Source organism: Argentina silus (genome assembly GCF_951799395.1).
Source record: "Argentina silus genome assembly, chromosome: X".
NCBI lineage: Eukaryota > Metazoa > Chordata > Actinopteri > Argentiniformes > Argentinidae > Argentina > Argentina silus.
Window position 1 is genome coordinate 25,654,951 of NC_139653.1, and position 21,732 is coordinate 25,676,682.

The 21,732-nt window shown below is 42.8% G+C and overlaps 1 protein-coding gene across 1 annotated transcript in view; it reads right to left on the minus strand.

Moving 5' to 3' along the window:
- Positions 1 to 21,732, minus strand: part of dync2h1 (dynein cytoplasmic 2 heavy chain 1) — a gene marked incomplete at its 5' end in the record, with an annotated part of 120,887 nt that overhangs the window by 39,518 nt on the left and 59,637 nt on the right. The window contains 10 exons of the mRNA XM_083695873.1: positions 3,970 to 4,042; positions 6,949 to 7,080; positions 9,004 to 9,081; positions 9,262 to 9,312; positions 10,577 to 10,642; positions 15,097 to 15,186; positions 18,837 to 18,980; positions 19,454 to 19,588; positions 20,175 to 20,294; positions 20,603 to 20,766. Of these exons, the coding sequence (XP_083551999.1) occupies positions 3,970 to 4,042; positions 6,949 to 7,080; positions 9,004 to 9,081; positions 9,262 to 9,312; positions 10,577 to 10,642; positions 15,097 to 15,186; positions 18,837 to 18,980; positions 19,454 to 19,588; positions 20,175 to 20,294; positions 20,603 to 20,766 (1,053 nt within the window). The remainder of the gene's footprint in view (positions 1 to 3,969; positions 4,043 to 6,948; positions 7,081 to 9,003; positions 9,082 to 9,261; positions 9,313 to 10,576; positions 10,643 to 15,096; positions 15,187 to 18,836; positions 18,981 to 19,453; positions 19,589 to 20,174; positions 20,295 to 20,602; positions 20,767 to 21,732) is intronic.

A 21,732-nucleotide genomic window follows, 5' to 3' on the forward strand; every position in this document is an offset into this window, starting at 1 on the left:
CACATCATTTGTGCAGGCATAAGAGAGCTCTTAATGTCTAGTATTGATTCTAGGCATACTTTGCATTTGCCTTTGGAGTCTGCTATTGGTGTCTGTGAAAATGAGGACCAAAGTGACATCAATGAAAGTCATGTTGGAACATCATTAAAAGGAAAAGAAGCACTGGTGAGCTCAGAAATCGCAAACATCCTGGTAGGCAAAGGAAGACTTCTACAGTGGATGACAGAAGAATATCCATATTAGGAAAAACCCCAAAACAACTGTCCCACAGATCAGCAACACTCTTCAGGAGGAAGGCGGGAATGTGTCAGAGACTACCATCGTCATACTTCACCAGCAGAACTACAGAGGCTACACTGCAAAGTGCATCCACTAGTTAGCCACCAAAACAGGATGGTCAGGTTACGGATTGCTAAAAAGTACCTAAAAGAGCCTGCCGAGTTCTGGAAAAAGGTATTGTGTTCATGTTCATTATACAGATAGGCATGTTTCATTTTGTCATATACTGAAAAAATAATATAATTTGTCATATAATTTGAAGAACCAGAGTCATCTGGAGTTGATAGTGCCAAAAGTATATACGTGAGCTAAGATATGACTGTGGAGTTAATCAGTCTGATTTTTCCATAAATGGATAGTTATAGTATTTATAACTTATTTATTTATATAGTAATAGGTATTTACCTCTCCAAGGTGGCAAGATCTTGTCTATTTTAGTTAACTTTTTATTGAAATGTATGGTAGTAAGTTAATTAAATTAAATGATTAAATAATTATTTATAGTATTTTATCACCCAGTCCTACTATAGACTCTTATACCCCTTTTGCTACTGAAGCGCTTCAGTCACGTCTTTTAGTTCTGTCTGAAAGGAAACGCTACGTTTTTTAGAGCGGCAACTAAACCCACTCGATAGATAGTTTTGTAGCGCTACGGCTGCATATGGCTGCATACGGCTACACCCCATTTTCTCTGTCTGAAAGGCAAGCCGCAGCTGAAGCGTCAATGTGGGCGGGACTTAGGTTGACTGTCAATCAATCGGATGTCAACAAGTGCCGGCCTCTTGCTCATTTTCTCTCAGGCTCTCTGAGACTCTGTCTCTCCATTTCTCTGTCTGTCTGTCTGTCTGTCTGTCTGCCTGCCTGTCTATCACACCCCAGCGTCCAGTCTGATAGAGATGACAGTGTGCGTGTGGATGAGGGCTATCTGGAGAATAGTGATGTAGCAGACAGAGGTGAGGATGCTGTAGATCAATAGACTATAAATTAGATAGACAGAGAGAGCTATTAGGAGAGAGAGAGAGAAAGAGAGAGACTTTCCAATACCTTATTAAACAGGGAAGAGATTCAGGGGGTATGCTAACCCACTCCAATAAATTAATTAAAACAGGAGCATTTTACATCTGGTTAGAAATTAATAAGGTTATTATTTCAACAGACAAAAACATCCTGTATGTGTCCTGTGTGCTACCTATATCCACCAACTAGAATCCCCATATTTGAATGTAGACAATTTATCCATCCTAAACGGAGAGGTCAATCACTTCCAGGCCCAGGAACATGTACTAGTCTGTGGTGGCCTAAACGTCAGAACTGGACACGAACCTGACCCTCTCAGCACACAGGGGGACAAACACATACCTGGAGGTGAGAGCATCACCTCCCACATAGAACCTCCTAGACACAACTATGAAAAAATAACCTACAAAAATGGGTCACAACTACTGCAGCTCTGTCGCAGCCTAGGTCTGTACAGTCAGCCCACTGACACCCCTATCAGACGACAGCAAATTCACAGTCTACTTGAACAGAGCAATACCCAACCCGGAGGCATAATGCCGAACAAACTGCATGCTCTTAAGAAATGCTATAGATAGGAGGGAAAATATTGTAGAAATGTATCGAAAAACAAACTTTTCCCTGTGATAGTGAAGGTGTGAACTTAGCAGTAGAAAGCCTAAACAATATATCTGACATATCAGCTTCTCTATCAAACCTAAAAACCAAAGACAATAATGGGAATGCAAAAACCTAAGAAAGAAATTGAGAAATCTTTCCAACCAAAAACATAGGGACCCAGATATCGAGAACATACACCATCTACATGTGGAAACACTAAAACAGTACAGAAATACACAAGAAAACATGAAGAGCTAAGTATACAAAATTGACATACTGTATATATACAATATACAAATCCTAAAATCAGCTATTAAAGACTATCAGAACCCACTGGATTCTCCAATTAATTTGAATGAACTGCAAGGCAAAATATAAACCCTTGAACCGTTGATGGTATCCTAAACAAAATGATAAAATATACAGACCACAAATTCAAATTGGCCATACTAATATTTTTTAACACTATCTTTAGCTTCCCCAATATTTGGAACTAAGGTTTCTATTCTATTCTATTGAGAGGCATAGGTCTGGCTCTCGAGAGAAAGGCTAAGTTCCCACTGCTCACAAAACAAGGTTGAAACTGAGCTGCACTTCCTAACCTCCTGTCAAATATATGATCATATAAGAAACACATATTTCCCCAAGATCAAAGAGCCACAAACAATTTGAAAATGAGTCAATTATATTTTTTGATAAATTCCTGTATCTGTTAGGTGAAATACTGCAGTGTGCAATCACACACAGAGAGGAGAGAGAGAGAGAGACACTTTCCTAGACCTCCACGGCTCCTGTGTTTAACAGACAATCTGCTCTCTCTTCATGGGGCTAATCAACCAATCATATCACACTGTCCTCCCCTCTGAGGCCACTGGGCTGATGAAGAGAAATTGCCACACATTCATCAGGCCTGCAATGTTTATGTGTGTGCGCGTGTGTGTGAGAGTCTAATTAAAAGAAATGGCTAGTGATTAATTTCTGTTACGTCCCCACATTTCTGTGCGTGTGGTGTCGTTTGTCTGTCTGTTTCTCCCTCTCTCTCTCTCCCAGGTATTGGTTCATCGCCCTGTCAATCATCGTTTCGTCCGTCAGTCCCCCTGTTGTCCTTCGACTAATCGTTTCATCTGGCGGTCATCCATCGTACAATTAGACCGTCGTCCGTCTACATTTAAAACTCCCGCGCACTCTTCAGAAAAGGAGAGGTGTGGTAGCATCGGTTAGCGGTTTTCTGTCATTTGTTGCATCATAGTGTTGGTATTCTACTGTCCTCGTAAAAGTGTCTGTCCTACCATTGTGTTCGCTGCCACATCTGTAGTTAGCTCCAGGGGAGGGCGAGTTAGGTAGGTAAGACGCCCATGGGCTTACACCTCCATCACGCAGGTTTGGTTTTGTTATATACATTAGGTTAGTTTCCCCAGGCGGACGCCACCTCTTGTATTTTGGGTTTAGGGTAGGCGGGCAAGACTTAGTTAGTCAGATAGCAGACTTTTCGTAGTTAGAACAGATAGGAGTAGAATATTAGCTTGGGTGTTATTTTTGTTTTCATTTATTTGGCGCCGTCTGGCGTCCTCCCCTTAGTTCCCTCTCTATATTTCCCCCGTATTGTCTGGTTGTTTGTTGTATGTACTAATAACAAATCTGGCTTGTTGTTGCCATTTTACTCAGTTGTTGTGTGTGTTGCAATAGCACCGCAACAGCAGTTCTCAGCAGCATATACAGATACTGTATGTTACGTTTCTCCCCCCTTTTATATCCCTAGACGTAGTATCTGGGGGGGGTTCGTAACAATTTCACACAGGGGTGTGTGTGCGTTTGTGCGCACTTGTGACCAATGAGGAGTAATGACTGTATATTAATCACTGTACAGTTTCTCCATTGTGCCAATATCAACCAGCTCCATTCAAAGACAACGTCTTTGTGTGTTAGAGCATGGGTATGTGTGTGTGTGTGTCTCTGCATGTGGTTAACTATCTTTGTGTGATTGATCTGTTGCCCAGCTGCTGTGCAAGTGGTGCTGACTCACTGTACAGTGTGGGTTGAAGGATGCACACGCACGCACACGCACACACTTACCTAGGGCTTGAGAGGTGAAGCCAGCCATGGCACTCTGTAGTCTGTCAGGCCTGATTGCCTGAACCAACAGTACCTGTAACAGAGAGACAGACAAACAGACCATCAAAACACAGATACATAGTTATTTCAACTCTATTTAACACTATGAGCACCAATGCGTGTTTTCACGTGGTGTGACTTTTATAATTGAAATAACTTTGCCACTGTGAAAACCACATGCCTTCCCTAACTCTTTCTCATTAATTGCTTTTTACATGTAAGTGTTGTTAGAATTTTAAAATCAAATCTGGAAGCATTTTATAATAATTATATAGCCATTGCCGCCACATGATATAGCGTGATATAGACTGCTGCTGTGATATAGACTGCTGCTGTGATATAGACTGCTCCTGTGATATAGACTGCTGCTGTGATATAGACTGCTCCTGTGATATAGACTGCTTCTGTGATATAGACTGCTGCTGTGATATAGACTGCTCCTGTGATATAGACTGCTGCTGTGATATAGACTGCTGCTGTGATATAGACTGCTGCTGTGATATAGACTGCTGCTGTGATATAGACTGCTCCTGTGATATAGACTGCTGCTGTGATATAGACTGCTGCTGTGATATAGACTGCTCCTGTGATATAGACTGCTGCTGTGATATAGACTGCTCCTGTGATATAGACTGCTGCTGTGATATAGACTGCTCCTGTGATATAGACTGCTCCTGTGATATAGACTGCTCCTGTGATATAGACTTCTGCTCTGTGTATGCGTAAAGGTGCATAGTCCATTGAAAGGACGAGGGCACGATATTGTGCGCAATAAAATCAATCATCAATCATAATACCATCTAAATGCCAAGTAACACTTGAATCCTATGACACACACATTTCTTTTCTTCACTTTGTTACCTTTTGAAGCTCAGCAACGATGTTACGATGGTAAGGCAGATCTACTAGTCCCACTAAATCACATATGTTTGAATTTGCGTGATCAATCGTCTTTTCTACTAATACAGCACCTCTTTCTCTTACTCACTCACAGTCACACACTCTCATCTGAACTGTGTGAGAGAGTGTGTGCATGTGAGAGAAAGTTACAGAATTATAGATGTCACGATTGGACCGAGTCCATAATATTCTTGTTAGATTATAACTTTACATTGAAATATTAATTAGATGATTTATGTATTAATTAGTTTGTTATCATTGCAGTATCAATTGTTGCACAGTAGCCTGTTTAATGTTAAAGTGTATGTTGTCACACTTAGGACAACTTGGAGTCCAATTCTGCACATAATGAATTGCATTCCTGAAACTAGACATTCTAAGCTACGTACTAAATATTTTGTTATCTATATTATATCATAATATTTTGTTATCTATATTATATCATAATATTTTGTTATTTATATTGAGCCACTTTGAAATTTCGACCCCAATGTCACACTTTGGCCCCTCATTTATAGAATGACCCATATACTGTATTTACAATTCTATCCCATTACAAATGTAACTGGTAGGAGGTTAGCACCCCGTAGACAGGTGCCAATAAGGGCAGATTGAGCCTCAGGTGCGTTCTTGCCCACCTCCGTGTGTAACTCGTTGCATGCCCAGCAATACTAAACAAAAAGGTATGTTTTTAAATCTCGTAGTGATTGTCAGCAATTGTTTTTACTTACTTGCTTCTAATATTTCATGACCATTCGGGTTAGGGTTAGCTGCACAACTATTTTTTTTAAATAAACCTTCTAACCTGCAGTTTTTCATACTGTTTACATTTCTGGGATGATGGGGCAAGACAAATAATTAAGACTACTGAATTTTATTACGGTGGTATCAAGTTTGACCAAATATCTGCATTATCATGTCAGTGTTACAGCACTGCACACTTGTTTGGGTGTCTCCAGTGACGTTCCACTTTACCAGCGTATTAGCTCCGTTTGTATATGTAACAGCTTTTATCAATGACTTTGCAACCAATTCGAGAACAATTGTATTATAATTATGTAATAATATAATAATAATGGGCAATCGATTTTGTGAAAATCACGTGAGGACCAGGAAAGAAGAACCACACCCGCCACCTGTGGAAGGCATATTTACAATGTGCTCAGCCAGGAAAATGTTGTTTGTGACCACTATTGCCAATGGAGAATGGGAAATTAAAACATTTGTGTAATTTTGGGGAAAATGAGTGAAAGACAAACTTTCAGTGTGCAATAACATATTAATGGAAAAATAGTTGCTAGAACTGTGAGTTAAGAGTGTAAATATGCGAGCCACTCCCCAGCCATGGCTAGAGGCCAGCCCCGCTGTTGCGTGAAGGCGCATATTTGACCGCACGTCTTGCGGTTTGAAGTGTACAATACAGTGTGCAATATATGTAAGCCCTTCAACATACAAAATGTGGTATTCTAATGATTCTTCTAAGTCCTGAATAAACACAACCAATGCATTATTTTTGCATGGTATTTATCTAGTTAAGTGATTACACTGTGACACTAACATAAAACTGTGACACTAACGTAAAATAAAAACTGACTGTGAAATACATTCTCTGGTTGCATTAGGTAGTGCGGAGGGCCTGATGCTTGTACTGTGTTAAAGGTGCAATCCTTAATTCGTTTTCAGACAAATAGCTGGCCTGCCACTTGTTTTCGTAAAAAGCTGAGAGACGAGGCTGGGGAAATGTGACCACTCTCAAATTTACAGTGGATATTGCTCTGGAGTGATAGTTGTAAACATTTTCAAAACCTGAACATTGTCAGTTTACAAAGATATTGTTTACAAACAATGAAGTTTGAAGGGTTGAAGGGTTATGTTCAAGTAAGACAGTTGTACTGAGCTCATTAGGCATTTATCAATGGGTATACAGTAGATGAAAAATTCTAACCATTGAACAACAGAACAAATCCCAGATTGTGCCATTAACCATGGACATAATCACTCATAATGATATACAATGGAGATAAGTGATTGATGGCTGACCTGCTGGAAGGGTGTGATCTTTTTGGCGATGGATGGCGAGACTTCCTGTTCACAGTTTGAACTTCGAGAGAATGAGAGCCAGAGCTCAGAGTCACTCAGACAAAGAGACTGGTACAAACCTGGGAACGTACTCTAGAACGACAAGATCAGAGGAATGGCCATTACTGTACATCATTGTGCTTGTGTAAGAGAGAGAGAGAGAGAGAACATGAGAGGAGCAATCAGGCAAGAGTGGTCTTATCACACCTCTGGGAGTGAGTCACTGATGGGTGTTTGGGGAAGAGATGAGAAGAGAACAGAATAGAAGAGAAACACACACACACACACACACACACACACACACACACACACACACACACACACACACACACACACACACACACACACACACACACACACACACACACACACACACACACACACACTGAATCAATGGAATAAATTCGTCAAACACCTATTTTTCTGTGGCAAACAAAGAGACTAAACAGACCCAAAAAACTATAACTAAACAAAGTTCTTTTTTGATTTTGGTTAACTAAAACGAGACGAGATGAAATGATCTCTGGGACTAAATTCAGATTACATGGACAAGAGCTTTTGGAGAGATGGAGGTGTTTGGAGGCGGTCCAACCAAAAGCATGCATGACAGTAGCAGAATAGTTAAGACTTTCTCATTGCAATGCTGCATTGGTGGAAAATGAATACCATGCCCAGGTCATTTACAAGTCATGACCACCCCTATCTCTACCCAGCAAACTTTCTCCAATGTGGCCAAAACAAAAGATCTGTGGGACATTGATGCAAACAGGCACCACACGCCATCAGCAGAAAAATTGGCTACTTATGTCGATTCAAACAAGACCAAATGCAAAGTCTCCACAGGAGAAGAAAGCTTTTGCATCCGCAAACTGACAGGGAAAAGACAATCAGTGAATCTTCACGTTTGAGAGGGGCGGTTGGTTTGAGCAATGCGCTGCGCAGAATCACTGATCTACAAATCACCTGTGGTAGAAAAATAAGCACAATAAGCATAAGTGTGATCAATATCAATGAATCTGCACAGAGCCTTGCTGAGGCTGATCCTTTCAAACTCAGAGATTTGCATTGATTACTGTGCCCTTTATGTGCCCTGTCCAAGGGTATGACTTTTAATCTGCTGTAGAGTAATGTCAACAGCTAATTTGGCTGTTGGGAAGATAATAATGTGATAGAATATTATGCCGAAAAATATGTTAGTAGGACAAGGCTACATGTTTGGACACATGGAAGTCAGTGATTTATGTTTATTATATTATTATTATTATTATTATTATTATATTATTATTATTATATTATTATACGGGTTAACGAGGCAATACACATGTGATGCGACTAAACTAAGACATTAAGTCGACTAAAACAGCCCATAGTTTTTGTCATTTTGATAATAACTAGACAAAACATTGTTGAAATGACAAAATTAAGACCAAAACTTCAGGCTATTTTAATCAAAATGACTTCAGCAGCTTCCAATGAAACTCACACACACACACACACACACACACACACACACACACACACACACACACACACAGCTCTACAAAAAACACACTCTGTGTGATTTTTTGTGATATATAATCTGGTATACGTATGACTACCTGTATATTACTTAAGAGTTTGAGCTGACAGTAGTCACAGTGGGGTTAGAGAAAGGCACTAGGTAGCACACTCAGCACTAATGCTCTTAGTGGGAGTGTCTATAGAGCTCTCGCTCTCTGCTGTTAATAGTGTGTGTGTGTGTGTGTGTGTGTGTGTGTGTGTGTGTGTGTGTGTGTATGTGTGTGTGTGTGTGTGTGTTTGGGGGGTGGTGTGTGTGTGTGTGTGTGTGTGTGTGTGAGTCAGTGGAAGCTGTAAAGAAATCGGAGGACGGGCGTATTGTAATGGATGAAATGGAATGAGAAATGGTACCAAACACGGGTTTGATACCATTCCTTATTCCATTTCATGCACTACAATGAGCCCATCGTCTGATTTCTCCCTCCACCGGCATCCCCTGGTGTGTGTGCGTGTGTGTACTTTGAACATAGCAACTGCTCCAAGCCTCTCTTGATCAATCCAAGAGGGGATCTGCTCTCGCAAAGACTTCTGGGTATCCTGATGGATGAAGAGAGGAAGAGAGGGTCAATTTCACATAGAGAGAGAAATGTTACACACACACGCGCACACACACGCGCGCACACACGCGCGCACACACACACACACACACACACTCCACCCTCCAAACACACACACACACACATACACACACACAATGTTGCATACTGCAATACGTACCGCCTTTCTAACCATATCCCCTACTATGAGACCAGTGAATGCGTCCCACTCCTGCAGATGAAACAGAGAGGAGGAGGAACACCAACATTAGGATGGGCTTTACACTTTAACCCACCAAACCACTGGTCCAGGAACACATACAGTGCCCTGCGTAAGTAATGGGACAGTGAAGCATTTTTTCTTCTTTCAGCTCTACACTCCAAAAGTTTGGATTTGAAATCAAACAATTACTATGAGCTTAAAGTAGAGATTCTCAGCTTTCATTTGACAATAACTGCCTGAAGTCTGACACCCACTGACCCCACCAGACACCGGGTATCTTCTCTGGTGATGCTCTGCCAGGCCTGTATTGCAGACATCTTCAGTTGTTGTTTGTTTTTAGGTCTTTTTGCCTAAAATCTTATCATTAGGAAATGAAATGCATGCCTCCACTTGCTATGCCAGTATTTTTTGGGTCATTGTATAACTGTATGATGTAGCACCATCCAATGAATTTGGAGGCATTTGCATGCACTCAAACAGACAACATGTTTCTGTACACTTCAGAATACATTCTGCTGCTGCCGTCAGCAGTTATATCATCAATTAAGATAAGTTAGCAAGTTCTAGTGGCAGCTATACGTGCCCAAACCTAACACCCCCTGAACCATATTTCACAGATGATGTTGGTATGTTGTAAATTTTGAGCAGATCCTGTCTCCAATTTTTCACCCTAATAATGGCTTCCTTGACTTTTATTGACACCTCTTCGGTCCTCATGTTGTCAGACACCAATAGCAAACCACAAACGTAAATCCAAAGCCTAGAATCAATACTTGACATTGACAGCTGTCTTATGCCTGCACAAATGATGTGACGGAACACATCTAACGAACCAAAAACACCTGTCAAGCCTACTTTTGGGTACCTTACCATCAAATAAAAGCTCAATCTCTACTTTAACCTCATAGTAAATGTTTGATTTAAAATCCAAACTTTTGGAGTGTAGAGCCAAAAGAGGAGAAAATGCTTCACTGTCTCATTACTCAAAGTTAGGCTGGAAAGAATCTACCAGTCCATTTGAATGCTATGATAGATTTGTTAGAAATGTTTCTTTGGATTATATATGGGGTCAGAAAATCAGGACTAAAAAAGTCACATATTTGTTTTAAATGAGAGACTGAGAAATAATGAGTCATGGTGCAGCCTAGGGGAACTTAGAGATCAAAGGTTAATGCAGAGGAGTGAACAGAACCACAATGAAAATCAGCCACAGAGGGCAGAGCATCAGTTCAATTATGTGCAAATGTATCAATAGTGGCATGTGTGTACTTACGTTCTCTTGGAAAAGCTCAGGATGCATCCCTCTGACAAAATGCATCGCAAACATGAGTTGGTCAGCCTGAAGAGAAAGAGAAAGTGGAGGGGGGCGTTAGCACAGCCTCTCACTCTACCACTGAGAGTCTGACAAGAGATGGCAGAGATTACCACATGATGTGAGAGACTACTAACACCATGGTCTTGTACTAAACTATTAGCCCTGACTCACACGACCACCCAGACTAACAAGACCACATCTCTGCTTCACACAGAGGTGGTTTGGTTTCCATGCTGCTTGTAAGAAGCCATCATTATCCCTTTCTGAAAGGAAGGGGGGGAGGCGTAAAGGAGAATAGAGGTGGAGGTGGAGAGAGAGATGAATTTTGGCTCCCCCCCCCCCCACACACACAGACAAAGACAAAGACCCAGATACAGTTGTGGTCAGAAGTTTACATACACTTGTAAAGGACATGTATGTCATGGCAGTCTTGAGTTTCCAATCATTTCTACAACTCTTATTTTTCTGTGATGGATGGATTGGAGCACATACTTCTTTGTCACAAAAAACATTCATGAAGTTTGGTTCTTTTATGAATTTATTATGGGTCTTCTGAAAATGTGACAAAATCTGCTGGGTCAAAAATATACATACAGCACCTTGAATTATCAATTTTGGTGATGTAGAAAGTTGTGTCAATCAAATTTGCTTTGTGGCATGGCCTCTTAACTTCTTATGAGTGATTATGATTGACTACAGCTGGTGACTTATTTCAGCCCATTTAAATAGGGCTCGTTTGATACACTCATTACACTCAGCCAAAAACGCTACAATGGGAAAGTCATTGACTTGAACAAGTCAGGAAAGTCACTTGGAGCCATTTCAAAGCAGCTACAGGTCCCAAGATCAACTGTGCAAACAATTGTTTAAAATGCATGGCACAGTTGTGTCACTGCCACGATCAGAAGAAAATGCAAGCTACCACCTGCTGCTGAGAGAAAATTGGTCAGGATGGTCAAGAGTCAACCAAGAACCACCAAAAAGCAGGTCTGCCATGAATTAGAAGCTGCTGGAACACAGGTGTCAGTGTCCACAGTCAAGTGTGTTTTACATCGCCATGGGCTGAGAGGCTGCCGTGCAAGAAGGAAGCCGTTGCTCCAGAAGCGGCACCTTAAGGCTCGACTGAAGTTTGCTGCTGATCACATAGACAAAGAAAAGGCCTTATGGAGGAAAGTTCTGTGGTCAGATGAAACAAAAATTGAGCTATTTGGCCACAATGACCAGAAATATGTGAACACCATACCTACCGTCAAGCATGGTGGTGGTAGTATTATGCTCTGGGCCTGTTTTGCTGCCAGTAGAACTGGTGCTTTACAGAAAGTAAATGGAATAATGAAGAAGGAGTATTACCTCCAAATTCTTCAGGAAAACCTAAAATTATCAGCCAGAAGGTTGGGTCTTGGACGTAGTTGGGTGTTCCAACAGGACAATGACCCCAAACACACATCAAACGTGGTAAAGGAATGGCTAAATCAGGCTACAATTAAGGTCTTAGAATGGCCTTCACAAAGTCCTGACTTAAACACCATCGAGAACATGTGGAGTGTGCTGAAGAAACAAGTCCGTGTCAGAAAGCCAACGAATTTAGTTGAACTGCACCGATTCTGTCAAGAATGGTCAAAGATTCAACCAGAAGCTTGCCAGAAGCTTGTGGATGGCTACCAAAAGTGTCTAATTGAGGTGAAAATGGCCAAGGGACATTTAACCAAATATTAGCATTGCTGTATGTATATTTTTGACCCAGCAGATTTTGTCACATTTTCAGAAGACCCATAATAAATTCATAAAAGAACCAAACTTGATGAATGTTTTTTGTGACAAAGAAGTATGTGCTCCAATCAATCCATCACAGAAAAATAAGAGTTGTAGAAATGATTGGAAACTCAAGACTGCCATGACATACATGTTCTTTACAAGTGTATGTAAACTTCTGACCACAACTGTACATACTGTACACAGACACAGACACACACACACGCATGCATGCACACAGACAGACAGACAGACAGACAGATGTTAATGTTAATGTTGTGTGAGGGCTGTTTAGAGACCAATGGATCCATTTATTCTCACCAGCTAAACCCACCAGCACTTTCTATCCCACTGAATACAGAGATAGGCTCTCTCTACACCTTGGTCTGTAAAGTCTGGGTTAACCCTTTAGTATTTTTTACACACAGACACACCCATGCACGCACACACACACACACACACAACAGGTCATCCAGCAGGACTGCTGCCACAGAGCTTTCTCTGAGTTGAGCGTTAATTATTCACTATCATGCATTACTGAGGCTCAGCCATACCTGGCTGTTAACACACATCAGCTAAACCACGGCATTAACTGGACCACAGCACTACCATACTGTACCAGCACTTTAGCCCACTATTTAAAACCGACAACTGTGCTACTACTGTTGAACTCCCTACTTAATTCTCCTATGCCAGGGTTGAGATTGTTACTAATGAAACTTGACCACAGCTTTAGCTCAACTGTACCTGGACATGAGTGTTGATTATATCAACCACACACACACACACACACACACACACACACACACACACACACACACTATTAACAGCAGAGAGCGAGAGCTCTATAGACACTCCCACTAAGAGCATTAGTGCTGAGTGTGCTACCTAGTGCCTTTCTCTAACCCCACTGTGACTACTGTCAGCTCAAACTCTTAAGTAATATACAGGTAGTCATACGCATACCAGATTATATATCACAAAAAATCACACAGAGTGTGTTTTTTGTAGAGCTGTGTGTGTGTGTGTGTGTGTGTGTGTGTGTGTGTGTGTGTGTGTGTGTGAGTTTCATTGGAAGCTGCTGAAGTCATTTTGATTAAAATAGCCTGAAGTTTTGGTCTTAATTTTGTCATTTCAACAATGTTTTGTCTAGTTATTATCAAAATGACAAAAACTATGGGCTGTTTTAGTCGACTTAATGTCTTAGTTTAGTCGCATCACATGTGTATTGCCTCGTTAACCCGTATAATAATATAATTATAATAATATAATAATAATAATAATAATAATATAATAAACATAAATCACTGACTTCCATGTGTCCAAACATGTAGCCTTGTCCTACTAACATATTTTTCGGCATAATATTCTATCACATTATTATCTTCCCAACAGCCAAATTAGCTGTTGACATTACTCTACAGCAGATTAAAAGTCATACCCTTGGACAGGGCACAAAATTATATGTCTATATATCAAAATTATATATCTATCTATATATATATATATTTATTTTTTTTACAAAAAGGCCCACACACTACACCTCACCGAGCACTGGTCCATGATGACATCAAACAATTGCTGCAGATTTTTCAGGTGCACTGTCAAGCTGTGAATCTCCCGTTCAACCACATCCCAAAGGTGTTCTATTGGATTCAGATCCGGTGACTGGGAAGGTCACTGAAGAACACTGAACTCATTGTCATGTTCATGAAACCAGTTTGAGACGACTTCTGGTTTGTGACATGGTGCATCATCATGCTGGAAGTAGCCATTAGAAGATGGGTAAATTGTGGCCATGAAGGGATGCACATGGTCAGCAACAATACTCAAATAAGCTGTGGCATTCAAGCGATGATTGATTGGAATTAACGGTGTGCCAAGAAAGCATTCCCCACACCATTACACCACCTCCACCATGAGAAGGAAGGTGTACAGACAGTCTGTCCTGAGAGGAGAACCTAAATTGAACTCTTGATCAGACTATGGCTGGTGAGGCAGAGGGAATCAACAGCATGTCTCACACATTTAGCTACCTTTATTTCTTCATTAATAATGATAATTGAAAATACCTCTGTCCATCTCCTCCTCTCGCTTCTACCAAGCATTCCCCCTGTCAGTTTAGTGTTTGACTCATTGCTCTGTGTGTGTGTGTGTGTGGATATCCTCATCCCCAGGAAAGAGATAAGAAGAGATGTGAGGGAGAACAGGAGGGGAGAAGAAGGGCTGTAAGGTTGCCAGACTGACAGGAGAAAAGCCACAACAGACTGTAACACCTGGAACCTGTCATACCAGCACCCATCACCTCAACCACAGTCTCTCCCTCTCTCTCTCTCTCTCTCTCTCTCACACACACACCTCTCGCTTACTCTCTCTTTGCTCTTTGTCTCCCTCAACTCCTTTTCTCCCCCTTTCTCCTCTCTCACATACATGCCTATCTCCCTCCCCCCTGTTCTCTCCCTATCTCTCAGAGGACAGAGGGAGAGTGTTGACATGATGTAATCCAGCATTTCCTCTATGGCAATGTGAGGGCAGCAGCAGATGGAATGAGGGTGAGTGTTATTGCTGATAATGTCTGTCCTCAGTGCTTATCTATCCAACACACACACACACACACACACACACGCACGCACGCACTTCATCGTCTGGCGGTGTATCTGTGTATGTAGTTGGACATGTATGTATGTGTGCATGTGTGTACTGTATTGTGTGGAGGTAGTGTTTACCTTAAAGAGGGAGCGGCAAACATACTCGTACACCATGCTCTTCAGGCTGGCATCCAGGGCAGCAATCCTGGCTTCTGTACTCTCAGCCTCCTGCAGGCAGGAAACATACACAGACAGGCCTGTGGGGTTAGACTGGGTCAGAGACACAGACAGACCTGTGGGGTTAAACTGGGTCAGAGACACAGACAGACCTGTGGGGTTAGACTGGGTCAGAGACACAGACAGACCTGTGGGGTTAGACTGGGTCAGAGACACAGACAGACCTGTGGGGTTAGACTGGGTCAGAGACACAGACAGACCTGTGGGGTTAAACTGGGTCAGAGACACAGACAGACCTGTGGGGTTAAACTGGGTCAGAGACACAGACAGACCTGTGGGGTTAAACTGGGTCAGAGACACAGACAGACCTGTGGGGTTAAACTGGGTCAGAGACACAGACGGCTACAGACAGCAACTGGACTGAGGTCAATGAACTAGGCGTGGCTTGCTGCCAAACGAGACTACAAGAGTTTTTTTTTTCTCTCACATCCGTAAGTCCCAGTTGAAATGGGCCCACTATAGAAAAGCAGGCTTTCCACAGCAGGGCTTACGCCGTGTGAGCCAAGGCCAATTGCTTTTCTACAGACACGCCCGGGCTTCAACAGGGCTTACTCCAGGCCTATTCAGTGTTTAAAACTCTGGCTTTTAGCCTCCTCTAGCCCCCTGGTCATCATGAGGCCAATCGGGGCTAGGGGCGAGGTTTAGAGCAAGGGTGGGATATTCTTATCATCCAAGTGCTTTAGTTGGCTAGCAAACTTGATGAATGCAAAATGTAAGCAAACTAGAGATCATACGGGACGGGACTAGAAAGCCCACCTGTGGAAATTCAAACGGGCTTGTTCACTAGGCCTGAAGTACTGGGCTTTGAGCACAAGCTGGCCTAGCCTTGGCACGCACGGGCACCGCTGTCAAAAAGCGGCGATTGAGACATGCTGCACCAGCTGCTAATGACATTCACGTCAGTGAAGCGACCTTGCAGACCAGAAGTGTCTTTTTAGGCTTCAAATCTATTTCAAGTGTTCCCACACACATCTCTCTGTTTATCATTGATTGATTGATTGACTGATTGATAAAGCAGCTAGTGCTGTTAGTTTATGCTGGTGTAAAATTTTGATGCTGCTGGTGTAGAATACAAACTGCTGATGGAAGTAAAAAGCAACACTTGGGAGTGTAATTTCATAGTGACAGTGTAGTAAGGGTTCATTAGACTGTAATGGTCATGGGGTGTTTGGTGCTACTGCCAACATGAAGGATAGTTTGCTATTGCTGAGCTGTGTATAATAGCGGGGCGTGTGTTGACAGAGTGACAGTGAGTATCTCATGTACTCTCTCGTTCTGAGCACATATCTCTCTCTCTCTTTCCCTTCCACTCTCTCTCTCTATCTCTCTCTTTCTTTCCATTCCTCTCTCTCTCTATCTCTCTCTTTCTTTCCATTCCTCTCTCTCTCTCTCTCTCTCTCTTTCTTTCCATTCCTCTCTCTCTCTCTCTCTCTTTCTTTCCATTCCTCTCTCTCTCTCTCTCTTTCTTTCCATTCCTCTCTCTCTCTCTCTCTCTCTCTTTCTCATTCAAAGCACATCTCAAAGGGAACACAACCAAGGGACCATTCAACTGCAGCGGACGGATAGTACAATTTTTCCTCTCTCCCTCCCTCCCTCTCTCACCACACCACACCACACCACACCACACCACACCACACCACACACAGGCTTGTGTTTGAAGTCTGTGTTCTCCTTGAAGTGCCTCCTGGGTTGGGGGCCGGCAGTAAAACTGTCAGCCTCTGTCAGAGTGTGTGTGGAATAGAGACATCACAGGGGAGAATGCAGGGTTAGATTACTATACACGGGTATACAGATATAGACACTGAAATTCCAGCAATGCTTCTCTCACTCCCTTCGTATCCATTCTGATTCTCCATTCAGTCTGTCTCTCCTCATTCTTATCTCTCTCTCTCTCTCTCTCTCCTTCCTCTGCGCTACATTCAGTTATGATGTGTAAGCCTTGTGACAACATTTTCATCTAGTGCTGTACATGCAGTGTGTGTGTGCATGCATTCATGCGTGCGTGCGTGTGTGGTGTGTGTGTGTGTGTGTGTGTGTGTGTGTGTGTGTGTGTGTGTGTGTGTGTGTGTAGGGATCCAGAGGCTTTTCTGGTTGGCAGAAGAAACAGCAAATCAGGACATCCGTCTTAAGAGTCAAAGTTGAAAGGTCAGCCATGCCCCAGAGCATTAACATGATTTGTTAAAAAGAGCAAAATCATTTAGACATAGGAAATAGTGATTTAGACACTATCAATTCAAGTCAGCAATCTTGTTATGAATTTCAGTACATTTTGTAGACTGCCCAGGAGACAGCAGCAGGACGGACTTGATGTGATGTCTTATAAGAGCATCAGAGCTCAAATGCTTTGACATAGGAACACAGGGGCAGAGTAGCATTGTTCATCTCAGTGTCCAAGTTTGACAGCAACAAAGCAACCACACACACGCACGCACACACGCACACACACACACACAAAATGTTGTACTGTGTGTTAACTGTCATTGGGGCGCGACTAAGCACTAATTCCCCAAATCCCTTCTCTCCCCAAGCAGTGCCCTCCAAGAACATTACCGTGCAGCAGCTGGTCACCGTGACAACAGCCAGCCAGAGTGTGTGTGTATATGTGTGAGTTATCCTGGATAATGGGATAATGTGTCGAGTGGGCGCGGAATCACTAGAAATAACTTGCAATGACTGGGATCTTGCAATCAATGGGAGTACAGTGTGTGTGTGTGTGTGTGTGTGTGTGTGTGTGTGTGTGTGTGTGTGTGTGTGTGTCGAATGAAGATCATCTGTATGTTTCTCATCTCATCTGGTTTTGATGAGTCCATCAGTGTTCCACACTTAAACTCTTCTCAACCAGATGAGATGAGTAGATTTCCCCAAATGGTCCGTGTATTTCTACACTGTTAGCTCATTTGGGTTGGGATGTGACTTTGGATTGTGTATGAGATGATTTCACAGGTGCTTTGAAAAACCAAACCACCAGTTTATCGGATAGGACTAAATATTGCTAAGTAATAGTACAGGGGTGGATACACTGTGGGTGGATGCCTGAATGGGTTACGCACCCTATGCATATGATACGGTACATTTCCCAAATGTTGCGTAAATTAAAATGAAATTTGTCCTTGGCTAAATGGAAGCCCTGGTGTGCGTGTTTGTGTGTGTGTCTGTGTGTGTGTGTGTGTGTGTGTGTGTGTGTGTGTGTATGTGTGTGTGTGTGTGTGTGTGTGTCAATGCACCAGGGCAGCCAGCCCTCATAAGGATGGATGGGCTCAGGTGTTGGGGCAAGAGAGCTTGTCAACAGCTAATCGTCCCTTTCAGTCTGGCTAAAGGACACAGAATGTACTCCTAAATAAGGTTAGTGTGATTCCCTCTCCACAGGGTGCAGCACTATCTGGCCATACTAGAGAAGATGGGAGTATGGTATCTCCAACCCCTCATTCTGATCATCAGCACATACACTAGCTCCTCATCACTTCATGTCTTCCATGTTCTGTTCCGGGACAGCACATGTTAGAGAGGAGAGAAGTAGAGGTGGGTGTGTGTGTGTGTGTGTGTGTGTGTGTGTGTGTGTGTGTGTGTGTGTGTGTGTGTGTGTGTGTGTGTGTGTGTGTGTGTGTGTGTGTGAGAGAGAGGCGGGAAGAGAGGTCAGTCACCTTCTTGCTCTGCAGTGCTCTCTGGAACAGGCGCAGGAATGATGCCAGGCTGAATCGGTACATGTTGTTGATCTTAGACAGGTCAGTTATGACAAAATACATCTTACTGGCACTTTCAGCTAACGGAAGATACGCATCACGTTCCTGAGAGAGAGAGAGAGAGAGAGAGAGAGAGAGAGAGAGAGAGATAGAGAGAGATGATGTTTGGAAAATTAAAGGAGTAGGCAGAATGATGGAAATAATTGAAGGAACAAGAGGAAGAAAGAGGTGGGTGGCGAGGAGGGGGAGGGCAGGAGAGAGATAAGGACAGCAAGAGTCATAGGAGAGTGAGGAGGGGAGGGGGTGAGAAAGAGAAAGAGGGATAGAGGTGAATGGGAAGAAATCAGTCAGGGCTGGTGTGACATTGCCCCCTAGAGGAGAATTTAATGTATTCATTATTTCAACACACGCACGCACACACACACGCACACACACACACACACACTTTTTTATTTACATATACACTGAGTATCAGAGTTTTGAATACATGAATAGTCTTGCGTTTTTTGTGTGTGTGTGTGTGTGTGTGTGTGTGTGTGTGTGTGTGTGTGTGTGTGTGTGTGTGTGTGTGTGTGTACCTGGTCCAGGGAGGCTTGTAGCCTGTGTGACTCTCTGAGTGAGTCCTGTATGAGAGCGCTGCTCGACTTGGTCTGGTTCAGAGAATCGATCAACTCCTTATTCTCCAGGATATTACCCTGAGCCGTGGCCAGAGTCTATGTGAGAGAGAGAGAGCAAGAGGGGGAGAGAGAATAAGAAGAAAGAACAGAAAGAAATAGGGAGGCTGAATTAGTAAGCAAAATCTATAGGACACATGTACATACTGTAGATTGACACTCCTAAGTACATGCACTTATAATGTTGCCAGTTTGTGCATACTGAAGAATTAGTAGTAGTCAAGTGGGAAAATCATGTCAAATCGGAATATGTCCCTGCAATTCTAGAATAACTACATGTGTAATATGACTCCTCTCGCATGGTGAGCTGTGTGTGTGTGTGTGTGTGTGTGTGTGTACCTCTAACGGTGACTCCTCTAGCATGGTGAGCTATGTGTGTGTGTGTGTGTACCTCTAACGGTGACTCCTCTAGCATGGTGAGCTATGTGTGTGTGTGTGTGTACCTCTAACAGTGACTCCTCTAGCATGGTGAGCTGTGTGTGTGTGTGTATGTGTGTGTGTGTGTGTGTGTGTGTGTGTACCTCTAACAGTGACTCCTCTAGCATGGTGAGCTGTGTGTGTGTGTGTGTATGTGTGTGTGTGTGTGTGTGTGTGTGTGTGTGTGTGTGTGTGTGTGTGTGTGTACCTCTAACAGTGACTCCTCTAGTGTAGCCAACTGTATCTTCTTGTCCTCCTCCTGCTGTAGCAGACGGGTCTTCTGTGTTTCCAACTCAGGCTTCTCCTGCTGGATAGTCAAAGCTAGGAGCTATCTCACACACACAGGCACACACACACACACACACAGGCACACACACACACACACACACACACACACACACACACACACACACACTTGATGACCAGATTCAGATATACACTCAAAGGCTGTCAAACCTGTCAGGCACTGTGTGTGTTTCTGTGCGTGTGTATGAGCCTGAGTGTATAAGATATATAAATATTGACATGGTGATCACGGTTTAACTATATCAATGCGGTTTGAGTCAGGGTCCCATATGTGGCCATGTGGGTTGCGGTGTATCGTGTGTATGCAGGATTCTGTACAGAGTGTGTTACCTGTCCTCGTAGTCCTGCTCTCGTCGTAGTGAAGTTGACCTCCGTGACAACAGATGCGGCATCGGGTGGGATGAAGGGGGAGGGGTTACGGGTTGCCAGGAAGAGTCGGAAATCCTCGTTATAATCAACCACTTTATCTCCTATCTGAACCACGTACCGTGGGCCTGGACAGAGCGAGAGAGAAAGAGAGAGAGAGAGAGAGAGAGAGAGATAGAGAGAGATAGATGATGTTATACCAAAATATAGCACTGCGCTCTCTCTTTATAGGGGAAGCTGTGTGTTCTGTGGTAGGTGTGCCAAAACCCCTTAGCCTATTTGGATTTGTATCTGTTCTGAGTATTTGCAAACAGCAAAGATAACTTGAGTACTACAATAGCATCTAAGCTCTGTACACTGCTAAATCACCCCTCATCCCTTTCCTCTCCACTCCCATATACTCTCCTATACTCTCCTATCCTCACTCAATTCTTATTCTGTCTCTCTATATTCACAAGTCTCCTCCTTCTCTCTCCTTACCACTATCCTCTCCTCTTTGCTCCCTCTCCTCTGTCTCTATATATCTGCAATGCAGCTTTTGTTCATCCTGCTCACTCCCCCTCTTGTTCTTTCTGCCTCTCTTCTTTCCTTTCTCCAATGGATGCTGTTCCCCCTCTTCTTTGACCAGTGGACAAACAACCCTTTTAACCATCCCCCTCTCTGTCCCTCTATCTTCAATGCAGATAAAGTATGCCTCCTCTGCTCCCTTCCCCCCACTCTCTCCATCCCTCCCTCTTGTCTATCAAATGAGCATGTGTTAAAAACACATGTAGCATGAAATAATAATATGATTAAACATTCATGTGCATATCTATCCATGTTCAATCTCCTGTGCAAACATGACAATTTCAAATGCTCCCAATCTAACACACACGCACATATATAAATACATATTATTCCCCCACCTTTAATTAGTCACGCTTAGCATTTGTCTACAGATGTTAAACCCATTTAGCACGAACACTCAAGGTGGGTGTGCGCTTGTGTGTGTGTCTGGGCTATTACTGATACTGCTATCTCTCTCTCTGTCTGTCTGTCTCTGTCTGTCTCTGTCTCTGTCTCTGTGTTAGCTGACAGTGCCAGTAAGATGTATT